Source organism: Talpa europaea (genome assembly GCF_964194135.1).
Source record: "Talpa europaea genome assembly, chromosome: 8".
Lineage (NCBI taxonomy): Eukaryota > Metazoa > Chordata > Mammalia > Eulipotyphla > Talpidae > Talpa > Talpa europaea.
Window position 1 is genome coordinate 120456999 of NC_140075.1, and position 19642 is coordinate 120476640.

The 19642-nt window shown below is 38.6% G+C and overlaps 1 protein-coding gene across 1 annotated transcript in view; it reads left to right on the top strand.

Annotated features, from left to right (window-relative positions):
* Positions 1 to 202: 202 nt before the first annotated feature.
* Positions 203 to 19642, top strand: part of TRIP11 (thyroid hormone receptor interactor 11) — a gene marked incomplete at both ends in the record, with an annotated part of 63320 nt that continues 43880 nt past the window's right edge. Inside the window, 6 exons of the mRNA XM_084241214.1 lie at positions 203 to 341; positions 4372 to 4430; positions 10160 to 10270; positions 12891 to 13169; positions 16662 to 16730; positions 18863 to 19028. Of these exons, the coding sequence (XP_084097340.1) occupies positions 203 to 341; positions 4372 to 4430; positions 10160 to 10270; positions 12891 to 13169; positions 16662 to 16730; positions 18863 to 19028 (823 nt within the window). The remainder of the gene's footprint in view (positions 342 to 4371; positions 4431 to 10159; positions 10271 to 12890; positions 13170 to 16661; positions 16731 to 18862; positions 19029 to 19642) is intronic.

Sequence of the window (19642 nt, forward strand, 5' to 3'; positions counted from 1 at the left end):
CCCCTCCGGCCTCCGCGTCCCGGGCACACCCGGCGCTTGGGACCCCGAAGCCGGCGTGGCCGGGACCTCGATGGTGTGAGCGAACCCCGAGAGTCCGACTGGGCCGAGCCCCGCGGGGAGCGGCGTGAGGGCGTCTGGCGGGACTGTCCAGGGCGGCGGACGCGCTTCTCGGGGCGGCCCGGGCGTTCTCGAGCCCGCAGCGATGTCGTCGTGGCTCGGGGGCCTCGGCTCCGGCCTGGGCCAGTCCCTGGGCCAGGTGGGGGGCAGCCTGGCCTCCCTCACCGGCCAGATCTCGAACTTCACCAAGGACATGCTGATGGAGGACACGGAGGAAGTGGACGGTAACAGCTGGCGCGACGGGAGGGGGCGCCTCGGGGCCCTGGGAACGTCCGCGGGGCCCCCAGCTCACGTCCTGGGGTCCCCGCGGGCGCGCCCCGCCTGTCTTCCCTGACCTGCCCGGGGTCGTGTTTCCCTGATGAAAACTTGTGTCCGGGGAGCGCTGCTCCTCCCCCCCGTGAATACCTGGGTGTCTCGGGCAGAGTGAAACTGCTCGTGGCTAGTCCAGTGTGTTTTCCTGTGGTTCGCCCACGCCCACCACTTGCTTGGCCTGTAGTTTGGGGGGCGGACCCGATTTTGCTCCTCTTCCTTTATACTGAAACAGTTTCAAAAAGAATTATTTGCGTATGACACAGTCAGGGGTTTGGATTTTTTTTTTTGGGTTTTGTATCAATTGAAGTAACTCATAATTAAAATATTTACTGGCCGTGGCCCTTTCTGACTTGGGTATAGTGTTCATGAAACGTGGCTGTGGTTTTCCTATGAGTTATTTTGTATTTTTGTGTATTTTGGTGACACATTGCACCCTTCCAGCTGTCCATTCCCCCCATGTTTGACCGTATCCTTTCTTTGAGTGCCCTTCGCAACCTTAACTCATTTTTGAAGTTATTTTGTTTTACTAGTAGTCACCCAGAATACTGTGGTAATGGATAGTTACATTAATTACTGTTTTGATTTCTTGTCATTTAGGCAACTACTATTTAGATCAGGAGTCTTTTGATTTTAATCTAGGTCAGCCTTGAGAGAGATAATGGCTGGTCTTTTGGATGATCCTTTCACAGCTTTCTTTCTTATAAATTAACAAATTATTATTTTGTTTTAAAAGCTTTTTTAATCGTGATTTTTAAAAAAAAACTTTCATATATATTTGGTTGAAACAATAAGTTTAACGTGAAGATTGTACCGATAGTGGGGAGCAGTACTCCATGAATGGAAGGTTTTTCAGGTGGGACAGGTTGGGGGTGGGATTGAAAGGGATTGTTCCCGAGTTTAGAAAGGGTCAGGTCACCTAGAGGGCAGTGAAGAGGCCCTGAAGGGCTGGATGGATAACATGAAAATGACTAGTTTGTCTTTGCATCCAAGGGGGGCAGAGGGTGGAAGACTGTTGACTCTTTCTTTGGCCCTAAGTTAGAACACTTACACCCCCAACCTGGATGTCCTGCAGGCATTGTTGTTCTCACTAAATGTGCTTCTTTATTATTAATGGTAATAGTTTCATCATCTACCCAATCTCCTAAACTAGAAATCTTTGTCAACTCTGTTTTGCCTTTTTCATTTTCTGCTTCCAGTTGGTCACCACAACTTGTTCATGCTGTGCTAGAATTGTTTCATATACTTGTTTTTCCTTCATTACCCCCTCTTCAGATCCCAATCTCTCCCGTGGCTATTTTTCTCGCACCCCATTCCATTTTCTTTTGTGTTGCCAGTTACTTTTCTAAAAACATGTGCTTTAAACTCCCCTCTTTTGGATACCAGACATGTTTGCGTTTTCAGTGTTCTATGAACTTTGCTTGCCTACCCCTCTCTCCCAGGTGCCATTCATAGGCATGTTCATCTGTGGGATTGCACCTGGAGTTAATGCCATGTGGAACCTTGTAAGGTGCTTACCCAGCTCCTTACGTGGAAAATCTTTCCTTTTCCTCTTTCTTCTCTACCTGCTTCTGGCCTAGAAAATAATTTTTTCCGGACCTGCTCACGTCAGGTATTTGGTGAAGCAATTCTCACTCCATGTCTGGTGGAGTTGATTGCAGGTGATCTGAGTTCTAAAAGAACTTTGAGGGCCCCGTCTGACAGCACTTTCTTTATTGAGTTATAATTGATCTTTTACTTGGTGCTCGGTGTAGGGACTAGATTTGTCCATACATTACCGATACATAGTAGATGCTTAGTGCTTAGTAGATGTTCAGTAAAAAGTTTATTGAGTGATTAAAAATCTGCAAAGGTTGCTTAATACTTTTATTATTTTCCCTGTGTGTTAAAATAGGACTTGCTTAACACCTTATTTAGGATTTTGTAAGTCACAATACATAAGATCAGAGTACAGTTCATTATTCATTCACCAAGTATTTATTTTGTATCTTATGCCAACAGTGAACAAGATAATACTGTTCCAAAATAATATTGCTAATACAGCTTGAAAATCATCCATATTTACATTATCCGAAAGTTGCTATTCTACTAGACACTACTGATTTATCAGTGTTAGAAGCTTGGGCTTTTAATTCTAATATGCATAAATTGAAATTCTCATGCATTTCAATTTGTGGGATAATTGAAAAGTTGTTAAATAACTTCTGAAAAATAGTGTCTCCCTATCTGTTAAATGGAAATGATCATATTTTTCACGAGGTTGGGAGGATTAAATGAAATGAGTGTAAAATGCCTAAAACTGCACCTAGAAAATAATTAGCATTAGTAAACAATAGCTGTTTTTTTTGTTTGTTTGTTTTGCTTCCCTCATTGAAGAAGAATTTTTCGGCTTGCATTTTCCATTTATTCCTAAGAAGACAATGACATTTTTTTTGGTCATCAGGGGAAGAGGTCTGCTTCCACCTTTTTTCCCTCGGAAACAATTGCTGCTCTTAACAATAACCTTTCCCAACAGGCTAGATGATGTTTTGTTGTCTTCCGAGTGGCAATTAGACAGACCCTCCTGTCTGTTATAGACAAGGTTATAAACAACCATAGGAGCAGCCCTACTTCCTGGTTTTCAAAACAAGAAGAGTGGGTTTGCCACTATTATTTATTGGATACTATTGCTAATTTCTTTTGCTTTCAACTGTTATTCAGAGAAGTTATGATAAGCTGAAGTGCTGTGAGTGATATGAGTACCTGGGGCGGGGAATTCAGTATGGACCCGATTTTCTGTGGACCTGAATTTCTGCCACATTGGCAGGGCATTTGGCAGTCTGGTCTCTGATCCACCTTTCAGATGAAAATGTGTGTGTGGGGGGTCTTTCTTATTTTAAATAAATTGTGTCCATGTTCTTTTTTTTTTTTTTTTTTTAAAGATTTATTTATTTATTTATACAAGCACTGGGTACAGTCAGAAGCGCGGGAGGGTGAGAGAATTCACCAGAGCCAGAGTGAGGAGCAGAGCAGGCAGAAGGACCGAAGGACACTGCTGAGGGGAGCAGTGGGTGTGGCAGGAGGGGTCTGTTGTGCCATGTGGGATCCTCCCAGATGGCCAGGCACTGCAGAGGCTGCAGGCAGCTTTGCAGCCCAGCACTCAACTGCTGCGCCACCCGGGAGGCCCCTTAAATGTTCTTTTATTGCAATTTCATTCTGTGTTCATAGATCATTAACTATTGTATAGTTTTGTGAACAGAATAAATTAGAAATAAGGTTTTAAACCCCAGTTGCATACATTTCATCTAAAATTACACTGAGAAATTTATAATACTGAATTTTTCATAACAAAATTTTAATGAACATGAGGTAAAGATAGATGATCATGTTTATTTTAAAAAAAGGGCAAAAAGAATGACTTACACGACAGTAAAGAACATTTGTGGTAATAGAAAGTTGTGATGAAAGTCAAGTAATGTCTTCTGGATTTTTTCTCAGATCAGCATACCATTCATTCCCAGTGAATGCATTCAATTTATTTGATAAAAGTTTTTGATTGTTTACGAATCGATATACCTTTGGGATACAACTTCACACCTCAATAATTGCACCCTCCACCAACGTTCCAGTGCTATGACTCTATTTCTGTCATCTATACCTCTCCATCTGCTCCTCTTCTTTCCTTCTTTCTTCCTCCTCTTCCTTCCATTCTGGTAACCTCCATATTTTTCAGAGTCTAGAGTTATTTATGTTGTTTTTGCCAGTTTTCTTTGGTCATTTATATTTCATGAATGAGTGAAATCCAGTTACCTTTCATTTTCTGGTTTATTTCACTTAGCATACCTACTCTGTGTAAAACTCAGTAAAATATATTTCCTTAAAAATGTCTGTTTATTAATTTACATACTGGTAATCAAATATTCAATATATTCTTTCTTATTCAATATATTCTTTCTTTCGTGGCAGAATTACCTAATTCTAAGAGAAAGGAAATTGAAGCCATTCATGCAATCTTACGATCAGAGGTAAGGAAAATTAAAGACTACCATTGAATGTAGATTTTTTCTTTTTGGAAGCCATGAAAGTTATTCTTTATTTCAGTCTTTTCTGTATATTACATTACTTACTTTTTATCTCTTTCCCTTTATCTCTTAGATGAATTTTTTTCCCTTAGATGAAGACTATATCTACATGTTACTGCATTTTGCTATTTGATAGTCCCATCTCTGTTTCTGTGTGCTACAAGTAAGAAAACTGCCAAATGTAGAAATAAGTGGCAATACTTTGTCATTATCTAGTACCTGTATTATAATCTAACTGTACTAAATTGCAGTAGTGATTTTTAAGTATGTGAAGAGTGCAATTCTGTTTAATCTAGAACTTTTTAATTCCCTAACATTAAAAGTGTGATATTTGTATACAAAGAAGTTAATATAGGCATACCAAATTAATTTCACAGTTTTCATTTTAGTGCCTCATAGAGATGAGCTCTGGATATTGTACTTAATAGGAAGCAGGAAAGCTTGGAAAGGGTTTCGAAGGAAAGCCATAAAGAAAAAGAAAAGATTTAAAGGAGGGGTCTGTTGTAAAGGACTAAGACACTCAGCTGCTTAGCCTTTGGGTGAGAATAGTTAGAGAACACTTAATGGTGTGTCTCAGCAAAGGATATTCTTAGAAGACTATAGTCAGCATGTTTTCTTCTCTACTATGTCCTTAAAAAGAGAAAAATGAATTTAAATGTAAGAAAATATGGCAGCTCCCCTGCCCACCTGTGTCTATGCAGGTGTTTCTTTCACCAACCTCTCCCTTTGCAAAGCAGCGGAGGCAGCCCTCCTCCCGAGACCGCCTGCCTGTGTCTATTCAGGCCTCTCTTAGCAGCGCTGTCCTTCTCGGGGGCTTTTTCTGCCCACTTGTATCTGTGCAGGGTATAATAAACCTGCCTTTTTGGATAAAACTAAAGGTCTCTGCATTGTGGGGAAACTTGCCTGGGCAAACTTGCTATATGCCGCTGAAAGGAGAGCTCTGATAAAACCTTTCTCAGAGATAACCCAAAGACCCCACTCTCTGAACCCCACACCTCTCCAAACTGACATCAGTAACTGTTTTTCCCCCTCTAGACAGTGAACCTTTTCTGTGCACAGTACACTAAAAACTTTTTTATACCTTGTCTTCAATTCTTACCTCCAGAAAAAAAAGAAACTATCACAACAAGCACTTTTGAATTCCAGTCTTAGATGACCAAGGTGAGATTGTGGAAATTGAAAGAGGAACCATATTCGCGTTCTGCCTCAGCAGAAGGTGGTGACTGGGTGGCATTTAAGAAACTTTGCTCTAATTACCTGTTAATGGGTGCAGTAGTGACAGGTGAACTGAGTAGCTCTTCCTTTATAAGGTTGAGATTGGGAATTGTACCTATAGTCCCTACAGAAGTCTTCAAGAAAGTGCTTGTCAGTACAGCCCACCCAGAAGAAGTTAAATGGCAAAGATCTGTGGAGTGGCATTCATGTGGGTAAATTTGCCAATGTACATTTGAGGAACAATAACATATGGTTACCCGATTAATGAATGTCTGCTTTGTATTGAGCTTGAATAGGGAGTTTGAAATTTTCTGCCCCACTGTTTATCCCATTTCTCACCACTTAGGGTGTCGCTGAATGATGGCAAGTATCATTGTAGAGTTTAGAAATATTTATTTTTGGTATAATACATCCCCAGAAGCAAGCCAACTTCCTCATTTGGTGCTTATTCCAAGTAGAGCAAGCTACTCAAACACTAGAGAAAAGCCTGTTATTGGACTTCCCAAAAGCTTTGTTTTTTCAGGTGATTTTAACTATATACGATTCTTACCTTATGTCAGCACATAAACACCTAACCCTTGCTTAACTTTGCAGTAGAATTAAGTTGAGATGTGATTGAAGCCATCAGGAAACTTACAGGGTAAAATTTTATTGAAAAAGTTTTAGTATAGACAGAGAAGGCATTATGTTTTCCTGAGGAAGTTATATTTACCCACATTGTTAATATTTGAAGCTGACTGAGTTAGGTTTCTTCAGTTGCAGGTAACAGCAACCAGACTAAGCTGATTTGAGCCTCTTTGCCAAGAAAAATAGTCATCACGTTTACAGTCTGGGTCCAGTGGGCTTTTAATGTTTTTTATAATAAATCATTTTACAAATAATTTACAGAAGAGGCGAGCAGACCTCTCCTGTTGCGCCCGCTGCTCCCCTCAGCAGTGTACTTCGTCGGTCTGCCTGGTCTGTTCCCCGCTCTGTCTCTGGTGAATCCTCTCACCCTCCTGCGCATCTGGCCTGTACCCTGGCTCTTGTATAAATAAAATCTTTAAAAAATAAAAAAAATTTACAGAAGAATAAAATAATAGTAAAAAATTTAATTGCACATTTTGATAGGAACTTATGTGTAGCAAATCCAAATACTCCTTATTCCATATGTTTCTGATTTTGAAAACATTCTTAAAAATAGGTAATATTCTTTAAATGCAATTAACTGTTTATTAACTCCTATGCATGAAGTGGAATTGTAGATAGTGATTTCAGATTTCACTTATATCTCTGACAGATTTTAGCTTACCATTATTTCTGGTTCTTCTTGACTTGTGCCATTAAAACCAATACGTTTGAAAACTTTGATGGCTCATGATTGTGTTGAAGACACACTGGCTGTCCTCTTCCCTCCATAATTACAAAGCGTATTTATTCTTAGATTTATAAATACCAAGTAGAATGACCAGTCCGCGTTTTGTTTTGTTTTTTTTTTTTTTCATTTTTATGTCATATGTGTTTCCTTCCATTTACCTTTTATGCACTCCTGCCTTCAGTATTTGTCTGTGTATGAACTATATAAGTAAATTTGGTGTAAAAACATCACTTACCTAATGAAAGAATAGTGTCATATACATAATCAATATTTAGCAAAGTGAGATGATTCAGGTTGTTCTCACAAAATTTTGAGATAAATTCTTTTCCTATTAAATTACTTTACTTGATGAGGCTACCCTTTCCTTTTTGTTCTTGGACCTGTAATGTTTAGTCATCATTTCTTGAGAAAATTCATCTAGGATTTTTTTTTTAATATTTTATTTTTTTATTTATGCATACAAGAGCTAGGGTGTAGGCCAGAGGTGCAGGGGGTTAAGAGGAGTCACCAGAGACAGAGTGGGGAGCAGAACAGGCAATTGACTGAAATAACACTGCTGAAGGGAGCAGCGGGTGAGACAGGAGAGGTCTGCTGTGCATGTGGGTCAGCTCCCTGGCCGGGCATCGAACTCGTGCTGCAATGGCTGCCGATAGCTTCATAGTGCTGAGCCTTAACCCCTTGCCCCTCCAGGGAGTTCCCTAGGATATTCTTATTTGAAGATTTTCTCTGAGATTTCACTTCTGCAATCAGTTTCATCATAATCACTAGACTTGAGTGCTATTTTCTGTCTTGCATTATCTGAGTTGTGTAGTTGTGAACTATTTTCCTCTGCCAGTTTTTTCTTAAAAAATAAAAATTCTGGATTTTTAACTGTGTTCATTGAAAGCAAAAGAGAGAGAGAGAGAGAGAGAAGAAAAGACTGCAAAGAAAGTGTCTCCAAGTAGTTTTTTTTTTTTTCTTTTTCAAAGATGATGCAATACTTTAGGCAGTGCAGTGAGAAAACTGGTTATTTCACTTTGTGTTATTCTTCCTGGTGATTCTGTCAGCCTTCTGTTTTTTTCTTCTCCCTTTTTTTTTTTTTTTTTTAGTCTTATGGGCATAATTGATTAATAATGAGAAAATAATTCTTAAGATGAAAAAAAGGCAAAATGTTGCAAGATAAAGAAAGATTATAATCCTATGAATATTAGATTTATAAAAGGAACCAATGTACCCTTAGTGCTAATTGCAAGGTAGAATTCGTTTTATTGGAAGACAAAGACAAGGCTAAGAATAATAATCCTAAACATTAATTATTAAGACTGCTCAAAAAAGAAACTCACAAACTAAAATTGTTTCCATTAGATCTCAGTGGTATAACAAGGGTTAAACCAGATGGAATAATTTAAGAATATGAGTATCTCATGGTTTGCAATGCTTAGACTTAGCCAGACTTTAGGAAGCAGCTGTAACCAGAACTGGAGTTCATCAGCATCAGGAATCCTATGTCTCATTTTTACTCCTCCCTGTTGTGTGTGTTTGTTCTTTGCATCTTTCAGACTGGCCCCCTCTGCTCCATGTTCCTCCATTTTAATAGAAAATATAGGCACTGGAAGCTGATAATGTTATGAGTCAGTCACACAAAGAGAATCTGTCCTTCGTGTGTGTTATCAGCCTTTCTGACTCATATGGCTTGGGCTGGTGGAGGGAATTTGGGGGGGGGGGTAAAAAACTAATCAGGTATTGGCCAAATTGAAAATTTTCAAGGTCTAGTTATTAATCAGAATTAAACCAGTCACCCTTAGGTATTTTTCTGTGGAAAAGCCTAGAGTGGATTATGTTTTGACTTCACTATTTGCTGTTGCTTTGCTTGTATATTGTGTTTACAGTTCACAGAAAATCATGGTAAGATAGCCACTAGAATAGAAGGCAGTTAGTTGTATGCCCCTTGATCCTGTTTCTTATTAATGATTCTTCCAGGTAAGTAATCAGGGTCTACGTTAAATTTCTGGAGAAAGACTCCCAAACTAGGATTTGTATGTGTTGTGATTTTTCCTTTGATTTCTATTAATTTTCCCTGGAAATTGATATAATCTTCCTGCATCATAATTTTCACATCTGCTGATATAAGAAATTAGTAGTATCTAAGAATCCCAGAATCTAAGAAGCAAACAGTTGACGTCCTCAGAGTTAAATACTCGCCCTCTGGCAGGGGCTTTCCTCCTCAGCCTTCCTCTCCTTTTTCTCAGCTACCGGTCTCGACCTGTGTTTGTAGATGTGCTAGTAATTCTTAGTCAGTTTTTGTCTTTAATTTGTAAGTTCGTTTTTGCAGCAAATTTTTGTGTCCATTTTTCTTGCTCCGTTATGTCCTGTTCAAATGTCAAGATAGTTAAATATTTAGACACATCAGATTTTAAGTGTTTTTTCATATTTTCCAGCATTTCAAAAAACTGATGTCTAGAATTTATTGAATTATGTATCTTATGTACTTCTAATAGTATGGCTTTGAAATTATGTATGATGGTTTCGAGCAGTGGTTTTAAAATTGGCTTTTTCAGAGGCTTCTTAGGAGCCGGAGAGATAGGCTGTCACAAAATTCAACTCATTGGCTTCCTGCCTGTACGTCAGCCAGAAGTCTTTTTTTAGAAAGACTTCTTTTAAAAAGTTCTGTTTTGGGAAAAAATAAAAGTTAATACTTGTAATCTAGTTGTTTGATACATTTATCATCTACTACATGCTCGACTCGGTATACAGAAATAGGGCAACCTTTCATCAGTGACTTTTTCTTAGCAGAAAATCAAACTTAGCAAGACATACTTTTTACTCTTGTTCAATGTTATGTATAATCTCTAAAACACACTATTTGCACTTGCAACTTTAACTGAAAGTATATTTTATTTTTTTTTAAACCAAACTTTTTTTTTTAAATATTTATTTATTTATTATTTATACAAGCACTGGGTACAGTCAGAAGCGCGGGAGGGTGAGAGAATGAAAGTATATTTTAAAGGTCACCTTTCTGAGAGCTTTTTGTGTGCAGCAATGTTTTTCATGATGTCATGCACACAACTGTTGCTAACTTGTTTTAACTTGTTAAAAATCCTGTTTCCTTTGCTTGTAGAATGAGAGACTTAAAAAACTTTGTACCGATCTAGAAGAAAAGCATGAAGCATCAGAGCTTCAAATAAAGCAGCAATCTACAAGTTACCGAAATGAATTACAACAGAAAGAGGTAAAGGTTATAACAGTTATTTCAATGTAGCTTATTTAGCAAGGTTTTATACAATAAAGAGTTGTATAAATTAAATTTAGATCCATAAAATTATTGAAAGTGTGTTGAAGTTAATAATTTCCAACTCATGTTGTGTCCACCAATTTAATAATTCTGTTAGCTTTCCTTTTGATACTGTATAGACTTAACTGGTAGATTTTTTTCCTACGTTATAAAAGAAGAAAGGTCTTTATAAACTATCAGATATCTGTTGCTTATAATTTCTGATTTTATGATTTTTTTAATCTATTAAAATTGTTTTGAATAGTATGATCTTCATTATTGCCATTTTCCTTTTTTAAGAGATGGTTGTAACTGTAGATATAAAATGTGTCTTACTGACATTTAATTTATTTTCCGTAGAAAAAGAATATTACATATATTGCAATTCACTTATACTGTATTATTTATCCTTTCAGTTTGATTGAAATAGTTCTTTTGGAATTGGTTTTATCCCTTTTTTTTAAGTTTTGGTAGTAAATAGATTTTAAGCAGTGTTATGAAACCTTAAAATACAGACTGTATCTCCATAACTGCGTTGCAAATACCATTTAATTGAGCCATTCTTGTTTTATTATTCAAATTTAGTTGTTCAGTTATTGATGAAGTGTTCTCTTGTGTCATAACTTTATATTTCGGCTTTTAAAATTTAGAGGTATTGATTTCTAGTTCCTTTAGTGACATACTGAAATGAAAAATAAAAGTGAACCACTTTAAAGATAAATGTAAACATTTAGAGTTTACATTTCTAATCTGTTAGGATTGCTTTCATAAAATTAATTGCTGCAAAAATTAAATTAATATAAAAAAAGCAGTTACAAAGTCAAACTAAACAGCCATTTAAAAAATTTCAACAGATGTAAAATTACTGTCAATTGGCTTTAAAAGTTTTTAAGTTCTTTGTAGGGCCTCCCCTGGTGGCACAGTGGTTGAGCGCTGGGTTGCATTGCCAGTTCGATCCCCGGTCACCAGCGAGGTCACAAAAAAAAAAAAAAAAAGTTTTTAAGTTCTTTGAAATCCTGTACTTATTTTGTCATGAACAGGTAGCAAGCATTTTTGACATCAGTTTGTGGCCACACTTTGAGCATCTGAATAAATATTACAGTAGTGCAATAGTTCTCATCCAGGGGCTTATAGCTGTTTCATATAATGCACATGATTCTGTTCTCCAGGATATTCTGATGTAAGTGTATTGGGAAGGCATGCTGGCATTTGTATTTTTCCAGCAAACGCCATTGGTGATTCTCATGCTTACACCCCAGCAGAAAACACTGCTGTGGAAAATTTTGCCATTTTATTTCCACTTAAACTATTGCTATTAGAGGACAAGTTAAATATTCAAGTTTAGAAGTGTCTCCTTGTATTGAAGCTTGCAGTTGGATAGCTCTACAACTTGATGTAAATGTTGTGTATAACAAGAACATCCTTTGTTTTATAGCTACAGTTTTGAAAACTGATTGTGAATCACAGTACTTTTTATTAGAATGAAGAATAATATACAGTATATTTTAGATCTGCCATTTATAGTATTTGCTGCCCATTGTTGAATTGAGAAATTTTCAAAGATGTAACTTATTTGATTTGGGAAAATGAATCTACAATATTATACTGACTATATCTCCTGTAGAGAAGGGACTCTGATAAGAAATTATTGGGGCTTTTGACATAAATGTGTTTAATTTTTGTTTATTCAGTTGCTTGACTTTATACATGTAGAAATATCATTACTGCTTAGCAGTCTCTCCAGTATCAAATTCTCCTCAGTTGTGGCAGGATGTCTTCTGAAGGCCCTGCACACTTATTTCAGTTTTTTGTAGCTTGATCTTATGTTTTGAGTAATCTCTCACTGGGAATCAGTGTGGCATCATGGCAAGTCATAAATTTAGGATTAGGATGTTGCCAAACTTCAGTCAAAACAGTTCTCAGGGTTTCAAGGCCTTTATACTGTTCTGAGTAAATCAAATTTTTATGACCCCTCTTTGCCAACGCCTCTTATAATACACAACTTCCTTTCAAGGTTCATGGACTAATAACCAATCTTACTTGTTATCTGAAAAGGTTGAATTAATAAATTAAGGCACTTTTCCAGCTGTGTTTGTGTAGTCCACTACAAAGTGACTCATGGTGCATTTTAAGCCTAAATCAAGCCAAAATCCATTGCATGAGACACTTCCAGTAGACGGTGTTCTAAGGAAACTTCCAGTGCATAGACTGACACAACTTTCATTTTCTTAAGATTTAAAATTTGATAATCAGAAACAGAAACCTAGGAAATTGTCTAGATACCTTGTACACAAAAGATAGTAAACCTATGCCTAACTGAGAAATTACTTGCCTTAATTAATATCTGTATGAAATTCTGATCTTTAAGCTATTTGAAGTATTGTCTTTATTTTAATTATGTAATCTTGTTTTTTAAATAAAAATATTATGATTAGTTTTGAAGACAGGAAGACATGGATCAGTTTATAGAGTACCATCATAGGATAACCTTAAGCAAATTATTATAATTATACATGAATGTATAAAAAGGTTATTTTATTTAAGTGCCTTCTCTGAAATGTGGATTATAAATATACAGGTAGAAATCAGCCATCTTAAAGCAAGACAGATTGCACTACAGGATCAATTACTGAAGCTGCAGTCAGCTACTCAGTCAGTAAATTCAGGGGCGAGCAGCATGCCAGCAACCACCACGTCATCTTCATTCGGTTATGGTATGAGTGATCACACATCAGCTTTCCACGAGGATGACATGGACTTTGGTGATGTAATCTCGTCACAACAAGAAATAAACAGATTATCAAATGAAGTTTCAAGACTTGAGTCTGAAGTTGGTCATTGGAGGCATATTGCTCAGGTAAAATTCTCACGAGTGAATAAAATTATTGGTGCTGTGTGTAGAAAGAACCTTGGACTAGGACATGGGAAACCTGCATTCTGATTCCGCCACTGACTGTCTTCAGTGACTTGGGTCAGGTCATCTTTCTCAGACTCAGGTTCCACTGCTGTAGGTTACTTGGGAAATTTTTTCAAGAGTATAAAGCAACAGAGTCACATTTTAAAATAAAATAAAATTTACATTTTAAAATAAAATTAAAGTGATAAGTACTTAAAGGCAATAAAAATGGGTTGCTGTGGTTGAACTAGCATCTTTTTCCAGAGTCTTGGCAGCTTCTCTGATAGCAACACCTGTGCTGCAAGGCAATAGATTTGAAATCTCTTATTAGATGTTGTTGTTTCCTGTTTGTATTAGTTACATGTAAAACGAAAACCTGAATTCATTATTTTAAAGGTTACATTACATTAAAGAAGCTGTTTTATGTTGTTTCTCCTGCTTGAGAAATTAAATTCTTGATATTTTTAGCTTTAAAAATTACTCCAACGGGCCTCCCCGGTGGCGCAGCGGTTGAGTGCTGGGTTGCGAAGCTGCCCGCAGCCTCTGCAGCGCTGGTTCAATTCCCGGCTGCTCCCCGGCCACCAGAGGAGGGTCCCACATGGCGCGCAGACCTCTCCTGCCGCCCGCTGCTCCCCTCAGCAGTGTACTTCGGTCCTTCTGCCTGCTCTGCTCCCCACTCTGGCTCTGGTGAATTCTCTCACCCTCCTGGGCTTCTGACTGTACCCAGTGCTTGTATAAATAAATAAATAAATCTTTAAAAATAAATAAATAAATCTTTAAAGATTAAAAAAAAAAACAGAAAAAAAATTACTCCAAGGAACTTTTTTTTTTTTAAAGATTTATTTATTTATGCATACAAGAACTGGGGTCAGGCCAGAGGTGCAGGGGGTGTGAGGATTCACCAGAGACAGAGTGGGGAACAGAACAGGCAGACTGACTGAAATACACTGCTGAGTGGAGTAGTGGGCGAGACAGGAGAGGTCTGCTGCGCCATGTGGGTCACCCCCCTGGCCGGGGATTGAACTCGGCCTACTGTAGCTGCAAATAGCTTCATAGTGCTGTGCCTTAACCCCTTGTACCACCAGGGAGGTCCAGGAACCATTTTTATTTATTTATTTATACGAGCACTGGGTACATTCAGAAGCATGGGAGGGTGAGAGAATTCACCAGAGCCAGAGCAGGGACCAGAACAGGCAGACTGATGAAATACACTCCTGAGGGGAGCAGCGGGTGAGGCAGGAGAGGTCTGCGTGCCCTGTGGGACCCTCGCCTGCGGCCAGGGATCAAACCGGCGCTGCAGAGGCTACGGGCAGCTTCGCAGCCCAGCGCTCAACTGCTGCACCACCAGGGGAGGCCCCAGGAACCATTTTTTGTCTCAAACTATTGAGGTTGTCCTGAGACCTGAGAGCCAAAATAAATCAGAACACTGTTCATTTGTATTTAATTTCTATCTTTTCAGTCTAGTTATGAAGGAAAAATCCTCCCAATTAAAATTATCTTCTTGCTTCTCAAATTTTAGAGATTACCAATACCCAAAATAAATCTTGGAATGATCTGTTTGTCAGTCTTATCTTTAAAAGTGGTAGATTTTAGGACCACTGCAGCAGATAGCTTGATGGTGCAGCAGACTTCTCCAGTCTGCACACTGTTCCCCTTAGCGGTATATTTTAGTAAAATCCACCTCTATCTCTGGTGAATCCTCCCACCATCCACACCTCTGGCCTACACATCAGCTCTTCTATGCATAAATAAATAAATCTTTTTTTTTAAAAGTGGTAGGTTTTATACTTTCCATGTGTAAGAATAACTTGGGGATCTTGATAATATTGTTGATTCATTGCCCTAATTTAGGAGAATAGGAATTCATAGTCTTATTTTAGGGTCTTAAAACTGCATTCAGGGCCTCCCTGGTGGCGCAGCAGGTTGAGCGCAGCACTATGAAGCTGTCTGCAGCCTCTGCAGCGCGGGTTCAATTCCCGGCCTGGCCAGGGAGAAACCCACCTGGCATGGCAGACCTCTCCTGCCTCACCCACTGTGCTCCTCAGCAGTGTATTCAGTCAATCTGCCTGTTCTGCTCCCTGCTCTGTCTCTGGTGAATTCTCTCACCCTCCTGTGCCTCTGACCTGTACCCCAGTTCTTGTATAAATAAATGTTCAAAAAAAAAAAAAAACTTTAAAAAAAAACCAAAACTGCATTCAAACAAATGCTCCAGATGGTTTTGATAACCTGAGGAACACATTTTTTTTTTTTTTTAAGATATTTATTTATACAAGAACCGGAGTACAGGCCAAATGCGCGGGAGGGTGAGAGGATTCACCAGAGACAGAGCGGGGAACTAAACAGGCAGACTGACGAAATACACTGCTGAGGGGAGCAGCATGCGGGACAGGAGAGGTCTGCTGCGCCATATGGCACCCTCCCCATAGGGGACCCTGCCGGCCGGCCAGGATCAAGCCGACACTGCAGAGGCTGCAGATAGCTTCACAGCGTGGCGCTCAACCACCTGCGCCACTAGGGGAGGCCCCTCAGGAACTCATTTTAAGAAATGTTACTGATGATAAGATTTCACAGAGAAGAGATGGATTTTTGGTATGTGTACCTTAGTATATCTTGAATACAGTATATGATAGACCTGTACTCAGACAGAATGGGAAAAAGAATAATTGGGACTTTCCAGGGGACTTAATTTTCTAGCAAGACGTAATGAAAATTAGTATTTGTATTATTCTTTACAAGATATTTCCATGTACTATCCCATTATATATTAAATTATCCTTTATGAGATATTTATTACATCTGTTTTACAAATAAACAAAGATTAATGTTCCCCTTGTAAGTAACAGTGATTAAGTTGTGATTTAAACATGTGTCTTCTGCCTCTAAATCATGTATTTTTTCCATTATGACGTGTTCCTTTTTTCATTCAAAGAGTAGCTTTTGGTTCCTTAACATGGTGTAACAAATGTTAATAAAGATGAACAAACACTATATAACTTTGCATGAGAAGAGAATAATCCAAAAGTTCTATTGTCAGCCCAAAGGTTATTCTGTAATAGGGTAGTGCTCTTTCGGGTACAGTCATTTAAAAATATTTTTAATGGGTTATTATAATCATTAACATTGGGTAACTTTCCATTTTAGGAACTTCCTTTTAGGAAGCTACTAAATTTTCATCTTGCTAAGCTGCATAGAATATTCTATGGTCTTTTCCGTCTTAACCTTGGTTACTTTGTATAAGTTGTCTCCCCAATTAGTTAGCAAATTCTTGAATAACGTGTTTTACTTATTGTGTATTACTCATTATTTGATGATTTCTTTCAGAAGTGTTTGGCAGACTTCAATCAGAATTTGGGAAATGCCCCCTTTTTAAAAGTATTTTTTAATAAGATTAGTTTGTGGCTTTCCCTTTTATAAGAAAATCAATATAATTGTCAAATTGTTTTTCTCATCTAGACTTCTAAAGCACAAGGATCAAATAACTCTGATCAAAGTGAAATCTACAAACTGCAAAATATCATTAAGGTGAGGTAGATTGTTGGAACTGTGGCTATTATACATCTAAACTGTGGCTATTGTACATCTTACTTATTAAAAGTAAAAGCCTAGGGGCCTGCCTGATGGCGCAGGCATTGAAGACACAGCGCTATCAAGCTATCTCCAGCCACTGCAGCACGAGTTCCATCCCAGCCAGCCAGGGAGCTACCCACATGGCGCAACAGACCTATCCTATCTCCCCCACGGCTCCACTCAGCAGTATATTTCAGTAGATCCGCCTGTTCAGTTCCCCACTGTGTCTCTGGCGAAACCTCTTACACCTCAGGCTTACACCCCAGTTCTTGTATGCATAAATAAATAAATTTTTTAAAAAATGAAAGTATAAGCCTAAATTAAAGCCTGTTACTAAAGTAATCATACAGGTTATGGCATTTGTTTCTTTTAATATTTTCTTTATTCTTTATTATATGTTAAAATAGCTCTTTCCAAAGTCATTTTGTTTTTTGTTTTTTGTTTTTTTAAGATTTATTTATTTATACAAGAACCGGGGTATAGGCCAGATGCGTGGGAGGTTGAGAGGATTCACCAGAGAGCAGAGCGGGGAACAGAACAGGCAGACTGACGAAATACACTGCTGAGGGGAGCAGCGGGCGAGACAGGAGAGGTCTGCGCGCCATGTGGGACCCTCGCCGGCTGGCCAGGATCGAACCGGTGCTGCGGAGTCTCCGGACAGCTTCACAGCGCTGCACTCAACTGCCTGCACCACCAGGGGAGGCCTCAAAGTCATTTGGTTTTGAGCATTTTTTCCTCAGGTAGTTTATAGTACATAAGTCTCTTACTATATTTTGTCTTTGTCTACTATATCATTATTAAAACTGATTCCCAGATTGTTGAAGTTTCAAGGTTTAGCTTTAAAGGATATTGACAAAATAAAATGGTAGTATCATTCTTTGTAAATAATTTTAGTGGTGAAATTTTGGTAGTTTGTGTCAATTATTTCAAGAAAAGTCTTACATATATTTATTGTGGCAGTGAATTGTTTTTAGGGTGTAAATTATTATCAGTTGTAGAATTTTTAGTTTTTGGATTTATAATTATATACGGATTTAGTGTGGGTGGGTTCCTGAGTCTGACCCGAATTTGAATTACTGACTCTGCTGTTTACCAGCTCTGCCACACTGGACAATTAGTTAACTTTTCCTAGTTCCCTTTTATCATTAGTAAAGTAGATACTACCATAATATCTCCCGGGATTGTTTCGAGGTTTCTCTGTAAAGCTGCTAGCCAAGTGGTGATATGTAGGATTAAAGAATAACTTCACCTGTGTTCTCAGGAAATAGGGCTAATTTATAGATTAGAATGTTTGTTTATAAGCAACAAAAACCATCTCTGACTAGGTAAAGCACAGGACAGACACAAGCTAATCTGTCCATCGGTTTGAATGAAGACGTGAGCGTTATGGCCTCAGGAAGGACAGGAATGGGAGCACCGTCAGGGGTCTTGCTAGGAGGATACCGGGGACAGACTTTTCAGGATGCAGCTCTCATAATGCTTTTGGTCCAGCCAGTTGCCCTCTTTGAGGAACTTGGCTCAAGATCCATGAGTGAAACTGGTATTGTCAATTTGGTTGATGATTTGGGATTTCAGTCAAGACTGGTGAAAGGAAAGATCGAGGGAGGGCATAAGGGTGATAAGGTAAACACAGAGCCTCACACAGACAATTGGTGGAATAGCAGGAGTAGCTCATGGTCAGAAATGGTAAGGAAAAAAGATGACTTCTGCTCAAACTTTTGTTCGTTTTTTCTTGTTGGTGTTCCGTCATTAAAAGTAGAAAGACTTTTTAAGGCCCAAGAAAAGAAAGAGTGAATGGAATCTTCCAGAATAGTCCAAATTTGGGGGCCTGTGTTTAAATTTTCTCTGGACTTAACAGGTTCAGGGAATTGTTTTTTTTTTGTTTGTTTTTTGTTTTTTATAAATTTTATTGTTATATTCCCCATACAATTGCAGCCCCCCCCATTCTGACCCCAATCCCTCCCCTCCCGCCCCCGCCCCCCTAAAAGCAGGGAATTGTTTTTAATAATGTAAAATTTTGAACAACGAAATTGCTTAGGTAAATTTATTGATTATAAATGTGGTTAACTTTGTTTTTATTTTTCAAGGAGCTTAAACAGACTCGAAGCCAGGAAATCGATGACCATCAACATGAAATGTCAGTATTGCAGAATGCACAGCAACAGAAACTGACAGAAATAAGCCGTCGGCATCGAGAAGAGTTACGGGACTATGAAGAAAGAATTGAAGAATTGGAAAATCTGTTACAGAAAGGTTATTGGTGTTTAATAAATTTGAAACATTAGATTACATAATTAAACACAGATGTAGCACTGCAAGACCGGGACCCTGATATAAATTCGTACTAATTGTTTTGCTCATCTGCCAGATTGTGCAGTGGCAGCATTGTTGCCAAGAGTCTGCAGAAATGGAAAGGTCCTATTGCCTTTGTGATAAATAATTATAATACATAGATTTCTTTGCATTGTTTGGTGTATTTTCACTTTCTTTCAAACTCAGCTACATAGGCTTTTTTGTCGTTGATGTCTTTCCTCGAGTGTTTTAAAGTACTTTGTTTATTATAGAAAAAATTTTTTTTTTTAATTTTTCTAGAGGCATGTCTTATTTATTTTATTTATTTATTATTTGTTTGTTTGTTTTGGTTTATACATGCACTGGGTACAGTCAGAAGCGTGGGAGGGTGAGAGAATTCACCAGAGCCAGAGCGGGGAGCAGAGCAGGCAGAAGGACCGAAGTACACTGCTGAGGGGAGCAGCGGGCGGCAGGAGAGGTCTGCTCGCCATGTGGGACCCTCCTCCGGTGGCCGGGGAGCAACCGGGGATCGAACCGGCTGCAGAGGCTGCAGGCAGCTTCGCAACCCAGCGCTC